General features: G+C 48.2%; 1 protein-coding gene across 1 annotated transcript in view; it reads left to right on the top strand.

The window, feature by feature from the left end:
* Positions 1–17,594, top strand: part of WDR64 (WD repeat domain 64) — a 202,158-nt gene that overhangs the window by 140,701 nt on the left and 43,863 nt on the right. The window contains exon 21 of the mRNA XM_075350352.1: positions 1,176–1,281. Within this exon, the coding sequence (XP_075206467.1) occupies positions 1,176–1,281 (106 nt within the window). The remainder of the gene's footprint in view (positions 1–1,175; positions 1,282–17,594) is intronic.

The raw sequence follows: 17,594 nt of genomic DNA, 5'->3' as shown, positions 1-17,594 counted from the left end.
TGAGTATACTACTGCTGTCCGGCACCACGCTGCGCAGTCCCTGCACCCCATCCATCCAGCCTCCCCGTCGTTACCGGGCCCCGGGATCACCAACCCCCTACCCACGGAGGGGACAACATCCCAGCTGCTCCCTACCATCTCTCCTGGGATCCCCGTTCCCAGCAGCGGTGGTGCCATCATCACCATGTCCAGTGGGTGGCGTCACGAACAATCTCCCTAACCAAACCATATCTTTTTACTCACGGGTGAGGAGCGCTGCTCGAGTCCCCGGGTCCGGCCCACCGCCCGAGCCACCGAGCAGCAGCAGCAGAAGCCCCGGACCCGAGTGTGGCGAGTGCGTCCCCTCCGCCCGCGACATAATCCTATTGTTGCATATACATTAAATGTCAGTATACTCGGGACTACAAAACAGAAGGATTTGGAGATTTTGGTTACAAAAAAGCTGAGCAGCAGTACTTAATGTCAAGCAGCAGCTGCAAAAGCAAACAAGATTTTAGGGTGTATAAAAACAGGTTAGATCCTTTGATCCCAACGTATTGTTACCCCTCTATAAATCACTTGTAAGGCCTTATCTAGAATATGGGATCCAGTTTTGGGCTCCACATTTTAAAAAGGATATTTAGAAATTAGAGTGAGTTCAAAGGCAGCTAACTAGACTACTACAAGGAATGGAAGGTCTCCCATATGATGAGAGGTTGGAAAAGTTGAGCTTGTTTAGCTTAGAAAAAACGTGTCTCCGAGGAGATCTCATTTATACATAATTATATGTGTGGTCAATATAAAGGACTGGCACATGACTTATTCCTTCCAAAGACAATACTAAGGACCAGGGGGAACTCACTGCGAGTGGAAGAAAAGTGATTCAGACAGCTAAATAGGAAAGGGTTCTTTACAGTTAGAGCGGTCAGACTGTGGAATGCCCTACTGCAAGGGTTATTAATGGCTGACACTTTAACAGCTTTAAAAAAAGGGCTGGATGATTTCCTCAGTACACACAACATTGTTAGTTATAAATGATTTAGTGACAAAATGTATAATCGGTGAAGGAAGGTTGAACTTTATGGACCTAGGTCTTTTTTCAACCTATGCAACTATATGGAACTCTGTCTGTCTGTCGATTCTTTCAGCTATTTTGCATGTTTAAGTTGACTAACATATTGTAGATATTCTTGCAGGGAGAATTGATCAGCAAAGAGCTACCTTATACCAAGCAGCCTCCTATTTCCCTGACAGTACTCTGTACAAATAAATCCAGTAATATTATCGTAGCTGGTAACAAGGGTAAGTGTGTGCTATAGTTTAATCTGTAGAAAATATAGCATAAAATATGTGCGCTTTATGCATTTTTGATACTTTTTTTCCCTATTCATTAGAATAGGTGAACAGAATAACTGGAAAAAAAGCTGAAAAAATTGACATGTTGCATGGAAAAAGATAAGCATTGTGTGCATGAGACTTCAGGGATCTCATTCTCTTTGTTGGTAATAGGAAATCCTTCGGTTTAAATGACTAAACTGAGTATAAAAAAATGTGACAAAAAAGCAGCAAATGCTCAACATGTGAACATACCCTGCATATTATGTGTGGCCCATTAGTTACATGGCTGAATGAATGAAAGAACACAAACTCCAATTTGTAAAAAGTATATTAAGGGTACTAAAAACATATCTCTTAAGACCACGTTCACACATTCTGTATTTGGTCAATATTTTACATCAGACAATGGAACGCATTGTTCCCCCATGGTTGCTTCGTGTGGGAGTCAAATGGAATCCAGTACTGTCCAGATGACAATATGGAGCCATAGGGCTCACTCAGTCGTCAGTAATTTTTCTCATACAGTCTAAGTTATATCAGTTTTTTCAGTGTGCCAATTTTTACCATCAAAGTTTTGTAAGATTTTCACCAGTTTTTCTCAAATAAAAAATACTGATGCAGCTTTCTCAGACTTTTCATAATATTCGATCTATGAAAAACAGACAGCACAAGGGCGTCATCCCAGTGGTGTCCTATTTTTCATTCACACGCAGGCATGCCTTGGCAAATTTGAGTCAAGCCTTGGATCAAAATTGGACATTTCTTTGCGATTTTGTGCAGATGACTCAATGTGCAAAAATACAGAGCGTGTAAACAGTTCCACAGACGATAATAGCTATGCATTTTACCCATGTAAAATACATATAGAATTCGTACGAGAAGAAGCAATGTCTAAATGAGTCTTTGGTGAGAGTGTTGCAACACTAAGTTTTGCACCTATGTTAGCTCTCCTTTTATTGCATCTAAGTCTGTGTGCGCACCTTGCGTCCTGACCAGTGCGGAAAAGAAAGCACCCTCTGGCAGACGTGACGCTGCGTGTTGACAAAAAGAATGCATCCAAAACGCATGTATTTTCAAATCATTTTACATGCATTTTGGATGCATATTTGTCAGTGCGTTCCCCCAGCAATTCAGCTCTGCTACATGTCCGCTGACAGCAGACACAGACAGAGTTGGGCGATGAGAATTAACTCAGATGAACTTCACCCGACTTCATTGTCATCCTCTGTGTGCTTTCATGAACTCAGATGAACCTCTGAGGTCAGTGCCAGGACACAGGAGTCCACAGCTGTGACGTCAGAGCTTCACCCGATTTCAATGACACCACGCGGCTCTCTCTGTGTGGCAGCCTGATTTGCGGTCACACGTGAAAGACTCATCTGTGATCGCAAATCCCCTGATTGACTGCAGTGAGCCACGCGATCAGCTCTGCTTTCACTCAGGTTACTCGCGGCCACAGCTGCAGTCCTCCACCTGAGAGCAGTGGCCGCGAGTAACATCAGTGATAGCACAGCTGATCGTGCGACTCACTTCAGTGGCTGCATGGAGCTCAAAGGTGTGGCTGTGTTCTACTGCCGCTCCTGTCAGCTTCTGATGTAGCAGAGCTGTAAGCGTCGTGGGACCTTGCATGGATTACGTCGGACCTAGAGGTGTTTTTGAGTGATTAATGAAGTGGTGAAAGAGGGTGTTTTTTTGTCTTTCATTACAAATAAAGGATTTTTTGGATGTGTGTGTTTATTTTCTTTAACTTACAGGTTAATCATGGAAGGTATCTCGGGGAGACGCCTGCCATGATTAACCTAGGACTTAGTGGCAGCTATGGGCTGCTGCCATTAACTCCTTATTACCTCGATTGCCACCACACCAGGGCAATTCGGGATAAGCCGGGTAGAGTCCTGTCGCATCTAATGGATGCAGCAATTCCAGGCAGCTGCTGGCTGATATCGTTAGGCTGGGGGGCTCCCCATAACACGGAGCTCTCCATCCTGAGAATACCAGCCTTCAGCCGTGTGGCTTTACCCTGGCTGGTATCCAAATTGGGGGGGACCGCACGTCGTTTTTTTTAAAATTATTAATATATTTTTTTTACTACTTGATATAGACACGCCCACCGCTGTGATTGGTTGCAGTGAGACAGCTGTCACTCTGCGTAGGGGAGTGTCTGACTGCAACCAATCATAGCCGCCGGTGGCCAGAGGAAGCAGTGAATACTAGATGGATTAATGAGCGGCCGGCATTTTCAAAAGAGGAGAAGCCACCACAGTGTGAACGCCATGCAGCGCCGCGCCGGTGATCGTGGATCGGTGAGTATGAGAGAGGGGGTGGGAGGGAGAGACCGACATGGACAGAGAGAGAGATAGAGACATAGAGAGAGAGAGAGATCGACCGACAGACCGACTGACAGACCAACCGACAGAGAAAGACGAAATACCTGCGTTTTGTTAGGGCCAGGTGGATGGGCAGACCCGGGAGGTGGATCCACTGGGCCGAACTCCCCGATGAGGAAAGGAGTCCGGTAGCCGGAGCACTATAGGTAGCAGAACAGTCTGCGCACAAGAGCACAATGGAGAAGTCCCTGGAACCACGGGGTCACTGATGGTGGTCCGGGTGACGGAGCTCAGGTTCGGAAGCCGGGATGATGTCAGGCGGGGTCCGGAACCGTTGGAGCGAGATGACGGGTCACCGCAGGGAACAGAGATGGTGCGGACTGTCAGGATGGCAGATAGGCAGCGTTCGGGTTTCGGGATACGGCAGGACCGGATGGCAATGCAGGATCGGCTCTAGAAGAGAGAGAGGTAAGTATCTCACAGGAACACAAGGAGACCTGACTCCTAGCTTGGGAAACACGAAGATCATGCCCCGCCCCCTTGGACATTGCACCCCTTTATACCCCGTACCTGTGTGCTTCATTTCCTGTCAGTGGACACTGGCCCTTTAAGAAAGGGTCAGTGACCGCGCGCGCGCCCTAATGCGCATGCGCGCGGCCCGGGTGCCAGAAGCCAGGGCAGGAAGCTGAGAGGAGGACGCAGCAGAGCCGGGCTGGGGCTGGGAAGCCGACGGGCGCCGGGAGCGGGGACCAGGAGGCCTGGGAAGCGCGGGCGATGGAGGCTGGAGAGCGGGAAGCGTGGCAGGTGAGCCGGGAAGCGGAGCAGAGGACCCGGGGAGCGTGACACGTTTATTATGTCAAAAACATGCAGATTGCTAGTAAAAAGCAAGTGAAATGCATGCTTTCTAGAAAAATATGCGTTTTGACATTTTACATTGACTTCAATGTTATTAAAACGCTGTCAAAATGGCAAAAACAATTGACATGTTGCTTCTTCAAACGCAGAGTTTTTGACAAAATTTAAGCAACTAAAATGCAGCGTTTGTAAATGCATCGTGTGCACAAGAAAGCCCTATTTTCCATAGACTTTGCCTGGAAATCAAAACGCATGCAATTTTGCATTAAAACGCTGCAGCTCAAAATGCTGCAGAAACGCATGAAAAATGCAACGTGCACACACAGCCTAACACTTTTGCATTTTTTTTGTCAGACGACTAATGCTTTAAGAGAATATATCAGCATGATTTAACTATGTAAAGACATGGCTTTCTTCACCAAAGGTATCAAATTAATCAGTATAACAGCATTATTACTGATTAATTTGATACCTTTGGTGAAGAAATCTGCTTCGTGGTTCTTGTATAATTAGCATTTGAAGTTTCTTCTGAGATTTTGGTGCACAAGGGCTGGACTGTGGGTAGGATATTCTGCTCCTGGCCCTGGCCCCTCTGTTTGCTTTCGGTATTTCAATATGAGGTCACTGATTTTTCAGTGACTTGCCTTCTGTTTAAAATTTCACACTGGCGCCTTTATTATTGTAGTAGACAATGCATGCGCAATTTGACTTCACAGTAGGTTTCAATAAATTGGTGTAGGAGGCAGCATTATGCACAGATTGAGATCTTGGCTTCAAAGACATCTTTATTGAGCTGAAATCTCAATCTGCACATGTGCAGCTTTCAGTATCAATTTAATAAGTATTAACCCCTTCACGACCGTCTGACTTTGCACTTTCCGTTTTTTGGGGGGGTTTTTTGCCTTCCTTCTGCCGAGAGCTGTAACTTTTTTTTATTTTTCAGTCAATCTGGTCATGTGAGGGCTCGCTTTTTTTGCAGAACGAGCTGTACTATTCAATGAAACCATGAGTTTTACCATATATTGTACTGGAAAATGGCAAAAAATTCTAAATGTGGAAAAATTGCGATTGCACTTTTGTTTTTGAGATATTTATTCACTGTGTTCACTATATGGTAAAGCTGTTGTATGGGCGTGATGCCTGAGGTCTGTGTGAGTTTGTAGATACCAAACATGTGTAGGTTTCTTTTATCTAAGGGGTTAAAAAAATAAGAAGTTTATCCAAAAAAAAGTGGTGTACATTTTGCGCCATTTTCCGCGACCCATAGTGTTCTCATTTTTCGGGATCTATGACTCAGTGACGGCTTATTTTTTTGGGATGAAATTTTTAATGGTAAATTTTTTGCTCCGATGCTATGTTCTGATCGCCTGTTATTGCATTTTGCACAAAATCTGCGGCGACCAAAAAACGTAGTTTTGGCGTTTGGAATTTTTTTGCCTCTACGCTGTTTACCGATCAGATTAATTTATATTTTGGTAGATTGGGAATTTCTGAATGCGGCGATACCAAAAGTGTGTATATTTTTTATTTTTTAACCCTTTAATTTTCAATGGGGAGAAAGGGGTGAGATTTGAACTTTTAGTTTTTTTTATTTCTTTTAATTTTTCAAAACTAATAAAATACCAAAAATACGAAACATTTGGACAGAAGCTACTAATTTGATAAATAAAATAACTTATTCTAAAATTAAAATTACACCACAAATGGCTCTACTCTCAATGGACCTAGAATCCATTAACCCATGTCATAATCCAATTATTATACAAACAGTATTCTCATAATAAAAAATTCCATTGCAGCAAATTGGAATAGTGACAATATACCAAATATAATGGAAATTAACAACAAGCTGATATTATATCACAAATTTGAAAGGAAACATGCTACATTTAATAATTCATTTGGCTCTTACCATAAAAGATGGAGTATGGTTAGACAATTTAATAAATACTAGATGATTATCAAATCCCAAATATATAGGTTGACTTCTACTACTCTCTGACAACCTTATAAATTTATAGATTTTCTCAAAGACACTCTACTCCAAAGATACAAAAACCTCTGTTCCTCCCTACCCAACCCTCTCTCTCTATCTTTTCTCCTTTCCTTCTTTCCTTTAGGCCGGTTTCAGATGACTCGCCCACCCCAGGGCTATGGGACACCCGGTGCCGGGCCGGACTAGTCCGGGGGTCGTCAGTGGTGGCAGGGCCCGACTCCGTGGCCCTGGTGGGTGTCAATTAAATATGGCTGGTGAATAAAGTTTATGGTTGTCGTGACGCCACCTGTGGTTTGCGACTATTAAGCCGCCGCTGCTGTATGGGGCCTCCGGGGCTGATGGTATGGCAGCTTGGATGGTCCTGCTCCCCACAGGTGGAGCGGTACCCCGGGGCAACAGTTGGTGCTCGTGAGAGTCTATGGTGTGATGTTGTGTGAATAATACAAGGGTATGTGGCTCCCCGGAGCACTGCGGCAGCCATTCTGCTCCCGGGATGTACGGCATTGTGATCGGCATTACCGACGCTACAGCGGGGGCTGGGGCGACGGCGACTGGGATTGCTTCGGCTGGTGCTGCGGCGTCTCGGGCTATGGCAGCCACCTTCTCTCCCTCTGAGTCGGACATCTTCCTCCCCCTTAGTGAACCTTACCAGGCTCCGTTCACTTTTCAAATTCCCTTCTGGGTCGCGCAGGGTTAACGGCGCTCTGCTCTGATGGCGCGCCCTCTTCGCGCTCTTTTTCGGGCACGCCCCCCTTCTTCCTGCGCTCAGCGAGGCTAATGGCAGCGGAAGTTTTCAAACAGTAACACAGTATTTTAAGCACAGTTTCTGCAGGCGCACAGTACCTGGTGGGACCGGGCACGAAATCCTGTTCATGACGCCAAAGTTTGACTCGCCCACCCCAGGGCTATGGGACACCCGGTGCCGGGCCGGACTAGTCCGGGGGTCGTCAGTGGTGGCAGGGCCCGACTCCGTGGCCCTGGTGGGTGTCAATTAAATATGGCTGGTGAATAAAGTTTATGGTTGTCGTGACGCCACCTGTGGTTTGCGGCTATTAAGCCGCCGCTGCTGTATGGGGCCTCCGGGGCTGATGGTATGGCAGCTTGGATGGTCCTGCTCCCCACAGGTGGAGCGGTACCCCGGGGCAACAGTTGGTGCTCGTGAGAGTCTATGGTGTGATGTTGTGTGAATAATACGGTGCAGGGCCGACAGGCAGTGAAAGAAACAGGCACAAACAGTAGTCTCTTTACCTTCTCCTCTTTTACTTGGCAAACGGTTAGTCCTGGGAGACCGTTACAGGTGGTAGAGGGCTCGGTCGGCCTGGATGTAACTGAGGTATCTTTTTGGCCAGATGAGTATGAGGCCTACTCCTGTTCTTTCCTTACTGTTATAGGACCCTGCTCTCTGGATTGGCAATGGCCCTCTTGCTGCTGGGACCTGTGGTTCGTCCCATTTTCTGTGTGGTAGGCTGCGCAGGCCCTCTCTGGTGCTTCTCTGCTGGAGTCCACACCGGGCCCTTGGGATGCAGCTGTACCTTCAGATTGCTTCTGGGCCAGGGGGCTTGCAGCTCTCCTGCCCTCCGGATTCGGCTACCAGGGAAGGATTTTACACCCTGGCAACCACAGACTCCGATGTCCGAATCTTTTCTGTGCTTCTCTGCTCCTCCTGCTTCACTGGGCCAAGCTACTCCAGCTCCAGGCCCCAGTCCGCAGGACAGCACTACTCAGCGTCTGCTTTCTTTGCTTTCTCTCTACAGACTGACCACTAACTCCTCCCTCAGGTCAGCCTTAAGGAATGGTCCCTGGAACTCCAGGTTCAGAGCTCCCCCTGCTGGCCTGAGGGAGAAACTGCGTTGGATGGTAAACTTACTGGCCAATATACCTCCCAATTACCTCCAGGCTCAGCATTAACCCTTTGGAGGGGCAATGCTGTTGTGGCGACCAGGTCCTGGGGCGGCACACAGATGTCTGTGTTTAATCAGGTACCAGTCATACGCATGGTTATGGTCACACGTGTGACATCCGGGTTTGCATACGTGTGACACGTACCGGGTAAAACACGTGTCTCTGCAATGAAAAGATGTTCTATATTTACCTGTATCCAGTGATGCTGTCTCCGGCTCTGCTGCCTCCCGCTCCTAACTCGCACTCATTATTTTCATTGATTATTCACTGCCCGAGGATCTGGAAGCCAGAGTATCACAGGGACAGCGAGGACAGCACAGTCGAGGACATCGCCGGGGACATCGCCAGTGACAGGTGAGTTTGTGCAGTGACATCCAGGGGGTCATTGGAGTTCCCAATGAACTCTCATGAACCCCTGGAAGTCACCATCGTGACACTCGCTGTAGCGCAGTTGTCGCAGGGGTGTCATCAGGAGGTCATCAGAGTTCATTGGGAAATCCGATGACCTCCTGGATGTCCCTGCACACACACTGCTGGCGGATACTCACCTGTCCCCAGCGATGTCCCCAGCAATGCTGTCCTCGGCGTTGCTGTCTCCAGCACTGTCACCGCGATGCCCCTGCTCCCAGCTGCTCACTGCAGTGAAATCAATGAAAATAATGAGCGTGGGTCAGGAGTGGGAGGCAGCAGAGCCAGAGACAGCATCGCAGGTAAATGTAGAAAATTATTATTTATAATAATATTATTATATATTATTTTATTTAAAAAATGGTGTTTTCTGTGGTCCGTGTCACACTGATGTCACACAGATTACATCAGTCCATGTCCGTGTAACATCCGTGCTGCGGGAGAAAAAACTGACATGTCTCCATGTGAAATAGCGCGGCCACACTGTCTGTGTGAGTACACAATAGAGTAACATGGGTACGTGTGACATCCGTGTTAAAAACGGATGTCACACGTACCTAAAACACGGACGTCTGAAACCAGCCTTACTCTTAGATTTTTTTTTTCTTTCCCTCCTCCTGTACTTAAGGTTAATTCTCCCTTTTACTACTTACCCTTCCCACCTTTTTTCCTTGATCTTTCCCAGGTTTGCCCAAATAAAGTTGTTCTTCCCTAATTTATCCTCCCTAACCCCTCCTTCCTTACCCCCTATATATACTAAATGGTTAATGTAAAGCTGGGGTCACACTAAACGACAGCGACAACGACGTCGCTGTTACGTCACCATTTTCTGTGACGTAGCAGCGACCTTGTAAGTCGCTGTTATGATCGCTGCTTAGCTGTCAAACACAGCAGCTGAAGCAGCGATCATAACGACACGCGTCGCTGTGCTGCAACATGTGCAGAGAGCAGGGAGCCGCGCACACTGAGCGCTGGCTCCTTGCTCTCCTAGCTACAGTACACATCGGGTTAATTAACCCGATGTGTACTGCAGCTACATGTCACAGTGCAGAGAGCAGGGAGCCGCGCACACTGCTTAGCGCTGGCTCCTTGCTCTCTTAGCTACAGTACACATAGGGTTAATTAACCCGATGTGTACTGCAGCTACATATGCAAAGAGCAGGAGCCGGCACTAGCAGCAAGAGCGGCGGAGGCTGGTAACGAAGGTAAATATCGGGTAACCACCTTGGTTACAGCTTACCGCAGCTGCCAGATGCCGGCTCCTGCTCCCTGCTCGCTTCATTTCGTCGCTGTCTCGCTGTCACACACAGCGATCTGTGCGTCACAGCGGGAGAGCGACGACCAAAAAATGAAGCTGGACATTCAGCAACGAGCGGCGACCTCACAGCAGGGGCCAGCTCGTTGCTGGATGTCACACACAGCGACAGTGACGGGACGTCGCTGCAACGTCACAGAAAATGGTGACGTAGCAGCGACGTCGTTGTCGTTGTCGCTGTGTGTGACACCACCTTAAGTATACTTATTCATAACAGAGTCAAACAAATTTATTAATGAAATTAATTCTGTTTTATTTGTTCAAACTTAAAATATAATAAAAATGATTGAAACTTTAAACATGGCCTGTTACCAGGTCAAAAGTGGCCAATTGTTGCTCTTATTTTATTTCTGTTGCTCCCCTGAGTATTCCAACTTTTATTTTAAAATGCACCATATGGTTCCAAAGATATGGGCCTTTTTATTTGGTGTACATTTGTATGGTCTTTGCCAAGAGGGCAATTGTTGAAAAAGGAATGTCAGTGTCTGCTGGCACCAAATTTTGCTGCAGATCATTTGCAGTCAGTGAAGAATTTTTGACCTCCTGCCTGCTCAGGAATCTGGTGGCAGCCGGTGATAGCTTTCGCTATTTATCACATCCAGGTAGTATAACTGGTGTTTCTTTACCTTTTAATTTGTGCACTGTATCTCTTTATATATATCATTTACATTGCTTATGAAAGGCAATGATCTCTTATCTTTTTCAACCATTTTCTTTACACTCAAGATTAGTGATGAGCGAGTACTAAAAAGCTCGGGTGCTCGAAGCTCGGGCCGAGCCTCCCAAGATACTCGTGTACTCGGCCCGAGCAACGAGCCCAATGTTATCCTATGGGAGACCCGAGTATTTTTGTGAAATGACCCCCCGGCAGCATGGAGAAACCCTAAAAATGTCACAAAAGTCTCAGAAGAGTGCTCAAATGACATGGCAACAGCATGGGGAAGACCCCTTGAAGCATTTATCACTCAAAAGTCACAGCTGTGAACAATTTTGTCCGCGTTTCACGCCATTTTTACGGACTCACCAGAAAACCTTCCAAAATGACCCCAAAATGATTTTTCATGGCAGAAATGTTAAGGGCACATACCCAATAGTGAGATAGAGCTGGTGTATGTTACGTTTTGAGATTAATACATGAAAGATTTTACGTGAAAACATTGTGTGGCACTCCGATGTCCCTGAGAAGAGACGTACATGAAGGCCTCTTGAGTCTAATGTGCCCATTTTGAGGAAGTGAGTCTTTGTAGTATTTTCCTTTGCCAGGGCAGTCCAAAATTGTGAGGTTCACCAATGCCCCTGCATACAGACGTGCATGATGGCCTGTAAACCTGAAGTGCCGATTGTAAGGAAGTGGGTCTATTTCAGTATAGCCCTTTGCCAGGGCAGCCACAAATTGGGAGGCTCCACATTGTCCCTGGATAGAGACGTGCATGATGGCCTGTAAACCTGAAGTGCCCATTGTAAGGAAGTGGGTCTATTTCAGTATAGCCCTTTGCCAGGGCAGCCACAAATTGGGAGGCTCCACATTGTCCCTGGATAGAGACGTGCATGATGGCCTGTAAACCTGAAGTGCCCATTGTAAGGAAGTGGGTCTATTTCAATATAGCCCTTTGCCAGGGCAGCCAAAAATTGGGAGGCTCCACATTGTCCCTGGATAGAGACGTGCATGATGGCCTGTAAACCTGAAGTGCCCATTGTAAGGAAGTGGGTCTATTTCAGTATAGCCCTTTGCCAGGGCAGCCAAAAATTGGGAGGCTCCACATTGTCCCTGGATAGAGACGTGCATGATGGCCTGTAAACCTGAAGTGCCCATTGTAAGGAAGTGGGTCTATTTCAGTATAGCCCTTTGCCAGGGCAGCCAAAAATTGGGAGGCTCCACATTGTCCCTGGATAGAGACGTGCATGATGGCCTGTAAACCTGAAGTGCCCATTGTAAGGAAGTGGGTCTATTTCAGTATAGCCCTTTGCCAGGGCAGCCAAAAATTGGGAGGCTCCACATTGTCCCTGGATAGAGACGTGCATGATGGCCTGTAAACCTGAAGTGCCCATTGTAAGGAAGTGGGTCTATTTCAGTATAGCCCTTTGCCAGGGCAGCCAAAAATTGGGAGGCTCCACATTGTCCCTGGATAGAGACGTGCATGATGGCCTGTAAACCTGAAGTGCCCATTGTAAGGAAGTGGGTCTATTTCAGTATAGCCCTTTGCCAGGGCAGCCAAAAATTGGGAGGCTCCACGTTGTCCCTGGGTAGAGACGTGCATGAGGGCCTCAAAACATTAAGTGTCCATTTTAAGGAAGTGGGTGTATTATAGTATAGCCCTTAGGCAGGGCAGCCAAAAATTGGGAGGCTCCACGTTGTCCCTGGGTAGAGACGTGCATGAGGGCCTCAAAACATTAAGTGTCTATTTTAAGGAAGTGGGTGTATTATAGTATAGCCCTTAGGCAGGGCAGCCAAAAATTGGGAGGCTCCACGTTGTCCCTGGGTAGAGACGTGCATGAGGGCCTCAAAACATTAAGTGTCCATTTTAAGGAAGTGGGTGTATTATAGTATAGCCCTTAGGCAGGGCAGCCAAAAATTGGGAGGCTCCACGTTGTCCCTGGGTAGAGACGTGCATGAGGGCCTCAAAACATTGTTCCCATTGCAAAGGAGCGGGTCTCCTGTCGTTGTAATGTCCATTCTGCAAAGAATGGGCGAAAAAATTTACCACTGGGGGTATACCTGAAACAAAGGCCTAAGTATTGCAATTTGTAACGGTCATCATCATGGTGGCGCATGAGGAGAAGGAGGAGCAGTCCAGCGATTATCCAAAGTCCAGAAGTGTGTACCCATGGGTGAGTGGAGGTACATGGCAAACTTTAAATTCCGCTCTCATTTGCTGGTGGTGTGGTGAAGTCTGGCCCAATCCAACCCTTGTTCATCTTGATCAGAGTCAGCCTGTCAGCATTTTCAGTTGACAGGCGGGTGCGTTTATCTGTAATGATTCCACCTGCGGCACTAAAAACACGCTCTGACAAAATGCTAGCAGCAGGGCAGGCCAGGACTTCCAAGGCGTAGAGAGCCAATTCATGCCACGTGTCCAGCTTGGATACCCAATAATTGTAAGGCACAGAGGAATGTCGGAGTACAGTTGTTCGATCTGCAAGGTACTCCTTCAGCATCTGGGCAAACTTAGGATTTCTTGTGGCACTACCCCGCACCTCAGGGGCTGTGGTACGTGAGGGGCTGAGAAAACTGTCCCACATCTTAAAGACTGTTCCCCTACCTCTGGCGGATTGGACTTGTGCCTCTCTCGGCTGTACGCCTCGGTTGTCCACTGATTCCTGACCTATGCCGCTAGCGTTTTGTGAGGGGAATGCTTTGCCTACTTCCGTGAGTATGGCCTTCCGGAACTGCTGCATTTTGGTTGACCTCTCCTCCACGGGAATAAGAGACAAAAGGTTCTCCTTGTAGCGTGGGTCTAACAGTGTTACCAACCAGTAATGATTGTCGGCCAAGATGTTCTTAACGCGAGGGTCACGAGACAGGCAGCTTACCATAAAGTCAGCCATGTGCGCCAGACTCTTAACAGCCAGGACTTCAGTAGCCTGACCAACAAGATGACTGAACATGCTGTCCTCCTCCTCCTCCTCCTCCTCATCTACCCTGTCCTCTGGCCAGCCACGCTGAACCGAGGATATGACTGGTGTGCATGTCATATCCTCAATTTGGCCGGAGAGTTGCTCCATGTCTTCATCCTCCTCCTCGTCATAGTCCTCCACTGCACGTTGTGATGAGACGAGGCTGGGCTGTGTGTTATCACCCACACCCACTACTGTTTCTTGCTGCAACTCATCGCGCTCCGCCTGCAATGCATCATGTTTGTTTTTCAGCAGAGACCGTTTTAGAAGGCAGAGTAGCGGTATGGTGACGCTAATAATGGCGTCATCACCACTCACCATCTTGGTGGAGTCCTCAAAGTTTTGGAGGATGGTAGATAGGTCTGACATCCATCTCCACTCCTCAGGTGTTATGTGTGGAGTTTGACCCATTTCCCGACGGCTTAGGTGATGCAGGTACTCAACAACTGCCCTCTTCTGCTCACATATCCTGACCAACATGTGCAGAGTTGAATTCCAACGCGTGGGGACATCACACACCAGTCTGTGAGCCGGAAGATGCAAACGGCGCTGAAAGCCGGCAAGGCCGGCTGAAGCAGTAGGTGACTTTCGAAAATGTGCAGACAGGCGGCGAACTTTTACCAGCATATCAGACAGCTCTGGGTATGACTTTATAAACCGCTGAACCACGAGGTTGAGCACATGGGCCACGCATGGAACATGTGTCAGCTGGCCTCGCCTCAAAGCCGCCACCAGGTTCCGGCCATTGTCACACACAACCTTTCCTGGCTTTAGGTTCAGAGGTGTGAGCCAGTGATCTGCCTGCTGTTTCAGAGCTGTCCACAGCTCTTCTGCATTGTGGGGTTTGTCACCTATGCAGATTAGCTTCAGCACAGCCTGTTGCCGCTTCGCCGAGGCAGTGCTGCAGTGCTTCCAGCTTGTGACTGGTGTGGAGGGCACAGTGGATGAGGATGCGCAGGAGGAGGAGGGGGCTGAAGAGCATGACATTCCGGAGCTGTAGAGTGTGGGTGAAACACTGACTGAGGTAGGGCCTGCAAACCTTGGTGTGGGAAGGACGTGTTCCGTCCCTCGCTCAGACTGGGTCCCAGCTTCCACAATATTAACCCAGTGTGCCGTCAACGAGATGTAGCGGCCTTGCCCACAAGCACTTGTCCACGTGTCTGTGGTTAGGTGGACCTTGGGTGAAACAGCGTTGTTCAGGGCACGTGTGATGTTTTGTGACACGTGGTTATGCAACGCGGGGACGGCACACCGGGAGAAATAGTGGCGGCTGGGGACCGAGTAACGTGGGACAGCTGCCGCCATCAGGTCACGGAATGCTTCTGTCTCCACCAGCCTAAAAGGCAACATTTCCAGCGCAAGCAGTCGCGAAATGTTAGCATTTAGAACTGTGGCATGTGGGGTGTTGGCAGTGTATTTGCGCCTGCGTTCAAAGGTTTGCTGAATGGATAACTGAACGCTGCGCTGGGACAAGGACGTGCTTGATGATGGTGTTCTTTCTGCGTAGGCAACTGCAGGTGCAGGAGTGGAGGAGGCTTGTTCGCAGGCAGCATGGACAGGGGATTGGCTCGCATGCACAACCAGCGAAGACGTAGCAGTGACATCAGCAAGCACTGCTCCTCGACTCTGTTGTACTTCCCACAAAGTCGGGTGCTTGGCTGACATGTGCCTGATCATGCTGGTGGTGGTCAGGCTGCTAGTTTTGGTACCCCTGCTGATGCTGGCACGGCAGGTGTTGCAAATGGCCTTTTTTGAATCATCTGGATCCAACTTAAAAAACTGCCAGACTCGGGAAGACCTAACATTTGTACAGGCACCTTGTGTCGTCGTGTTGTTCCGGGGAACGATTGCCTGACTTCTGCCTGGGGCCACCACCCTGCTTCTTACTGCCTGTTGTGATGCTACGCCTCCCTCCCCCTGTGCACTGCTGTCCTCGCTCTGCATATCCTCCTGCCAGGTTGGGTCAGTTACTGGATCATCCACCATGTCGTCTTCCTCTTCCGCACCCTGCTCCTCCTCCTGACTTCCTGACAATTGTGTCTCATCATCGTCCACCACTTGTTGAGACACGTTGCCAACTTCGTGAGAACGTGGCTGCTCAAATATTTGGCCATCTGTACAGACGATCTCCTCATGACCCACTTCAATATGAGCTGGCGAGAGGCCAGAATGTGTGAATGGAAACGTGAACAGCTCTTCCGAGTGTCCAAGTGTGGGATCATTAATGTCCGAGGAGGACGTGTACTCAGCCTTGTGGTAGGAAGGAGGATCAGGTTCAGAAATGTGCGGTGCAGTATCACGGCTACTGACACTTGACCGTGTGGAAGACAGAGTGTTTGTGGTGGTGCCAATCTGACTGGAAGCATTATCTGCTATCCAACTAACAACCTGTTGACACTGGTCTTGGTTCAAGAGCGGTGTACTGCTGCGGTCCCCAAGAATTTGGGACAGGACGTGCGAGCGACTAGATGTGGCCCTTTGTTGTGGCGAAATTAGAGCTTGCCCACGACCTCGGCCTCTGCCTGCACCACCATCACGTCCACTTCCTTGTTCCTTGCGAATGCCCTTGCGCATTTTGCAATGCTGTGCACTGCTGACGTGTATATTCACTACTTGTGCGTTATATTAAAGTTTCTGGAAATTGCACACAAGTGCACCTGTACGCTGCCACCAACAGGCACACACGTGCGGTTTTAAAAACCAAGCACGGACGCAATAAGAACCTAACAGGTTTTTTTGGGGAGCGACAATTACAGACAAGTCAGACACTATCTGGACTGTTTTACACTGTGTACACCAGCCCCAGATATGATGAAGGCTGGTATACGGTCACCACTACCCTGCCTGCCTGCCTGCCTGTATACTGGTACAATAGTCCTGACAAGGACTCTTTTGGTCACTAGCCTGTATTCAGACCTGGCTATACCCTGCCTGTATATAGCAACAGTAGTCCTGAGAAGGACTCTGCTACTGTACTCCGACCTGGCTATACCCTGCCTGCCTGTATACAACTAGAATAGTCCTGAGAAGGACTTTTGGTCACACTGTTTGCAGCCCTGCAACTGAAAAAGCTATAAAGGGCCGCAAAGCTTTCCCTGAATCAGCGACACTCTCCCTGCACTGACAGTCTGGATAGCTGTGAGCAGAGCACAGCGCGCCGGCCGATATAAAGGCTCGGTCATGCTGTGCAGGCCGGCCAATCACTGCAATTCCACAACTAACAGGGCTGTGGCATTGCAGTGGTCTGCCAGCCAATCCCTGCATGAGGGCTGGCTCTCAAAAGAGCGCCAACATGCAGAAATGAAGACCACGAGTACAGCACGAGTATCGTGAGATTACTCGGTCCCCGCCGAGTACCGAGTAGTGACAAGCATGCTCGCTCATCACTACTCAAGATCTGAATGCTAAGGCAATTGAGTAAAAGAAAAAGGCTAAGGGGTACTTTGCACGCTGCGACATCGCTAGCTGATGCTTGCGATGCCGAGTGCGATAGTACCCGCTGTGACGACATGGACACCCAATGCCTCTCATGGGTTAAAGTTTCTTAAAATTCAGCCAGACAGGATGATAGATTGTTTATAGATGGGGGATAAGTCCCTCATTGTTTTTACAAGACTCTTGTTGACTCATGTAATTGTGTTGGCCACTGAAAGCCAGACGTATTGTTTCTCCAGACTCTTCCAGTAAACATTGTAATGTAGTTGTGTATTGCTAATGTGATTACCTTAGTAGCCATTGTCGAGTCTGTGACTTGCAGACTTCATGTAGATATCCTCAGTCTTTCTGTGGACATCATTTGGATGAACATTGTCCATGCAGCTTGAGATTCATCCAATGGGAGAAGCAATCTTGTCCAACC

This window comes from Anomaloglossus baeobatrachus, chromosome 1 (assembly GCF_048569485.1).
Source record: "Anomaloglossus baeobatrachus isolate aAnoBae1 chromosome 1, aAnoBae1.hap1, whole genome shotgun sequence".
NCBI lineage: Eukaryota > Metazoa > Chordata > Amphibia > Anura > Aromobatidae > Anomaloglossus > Anomaloglossus baeobatrachus.
This window is presented reverse-complemented; position numbering and strand designations above follow the sequence as displayed.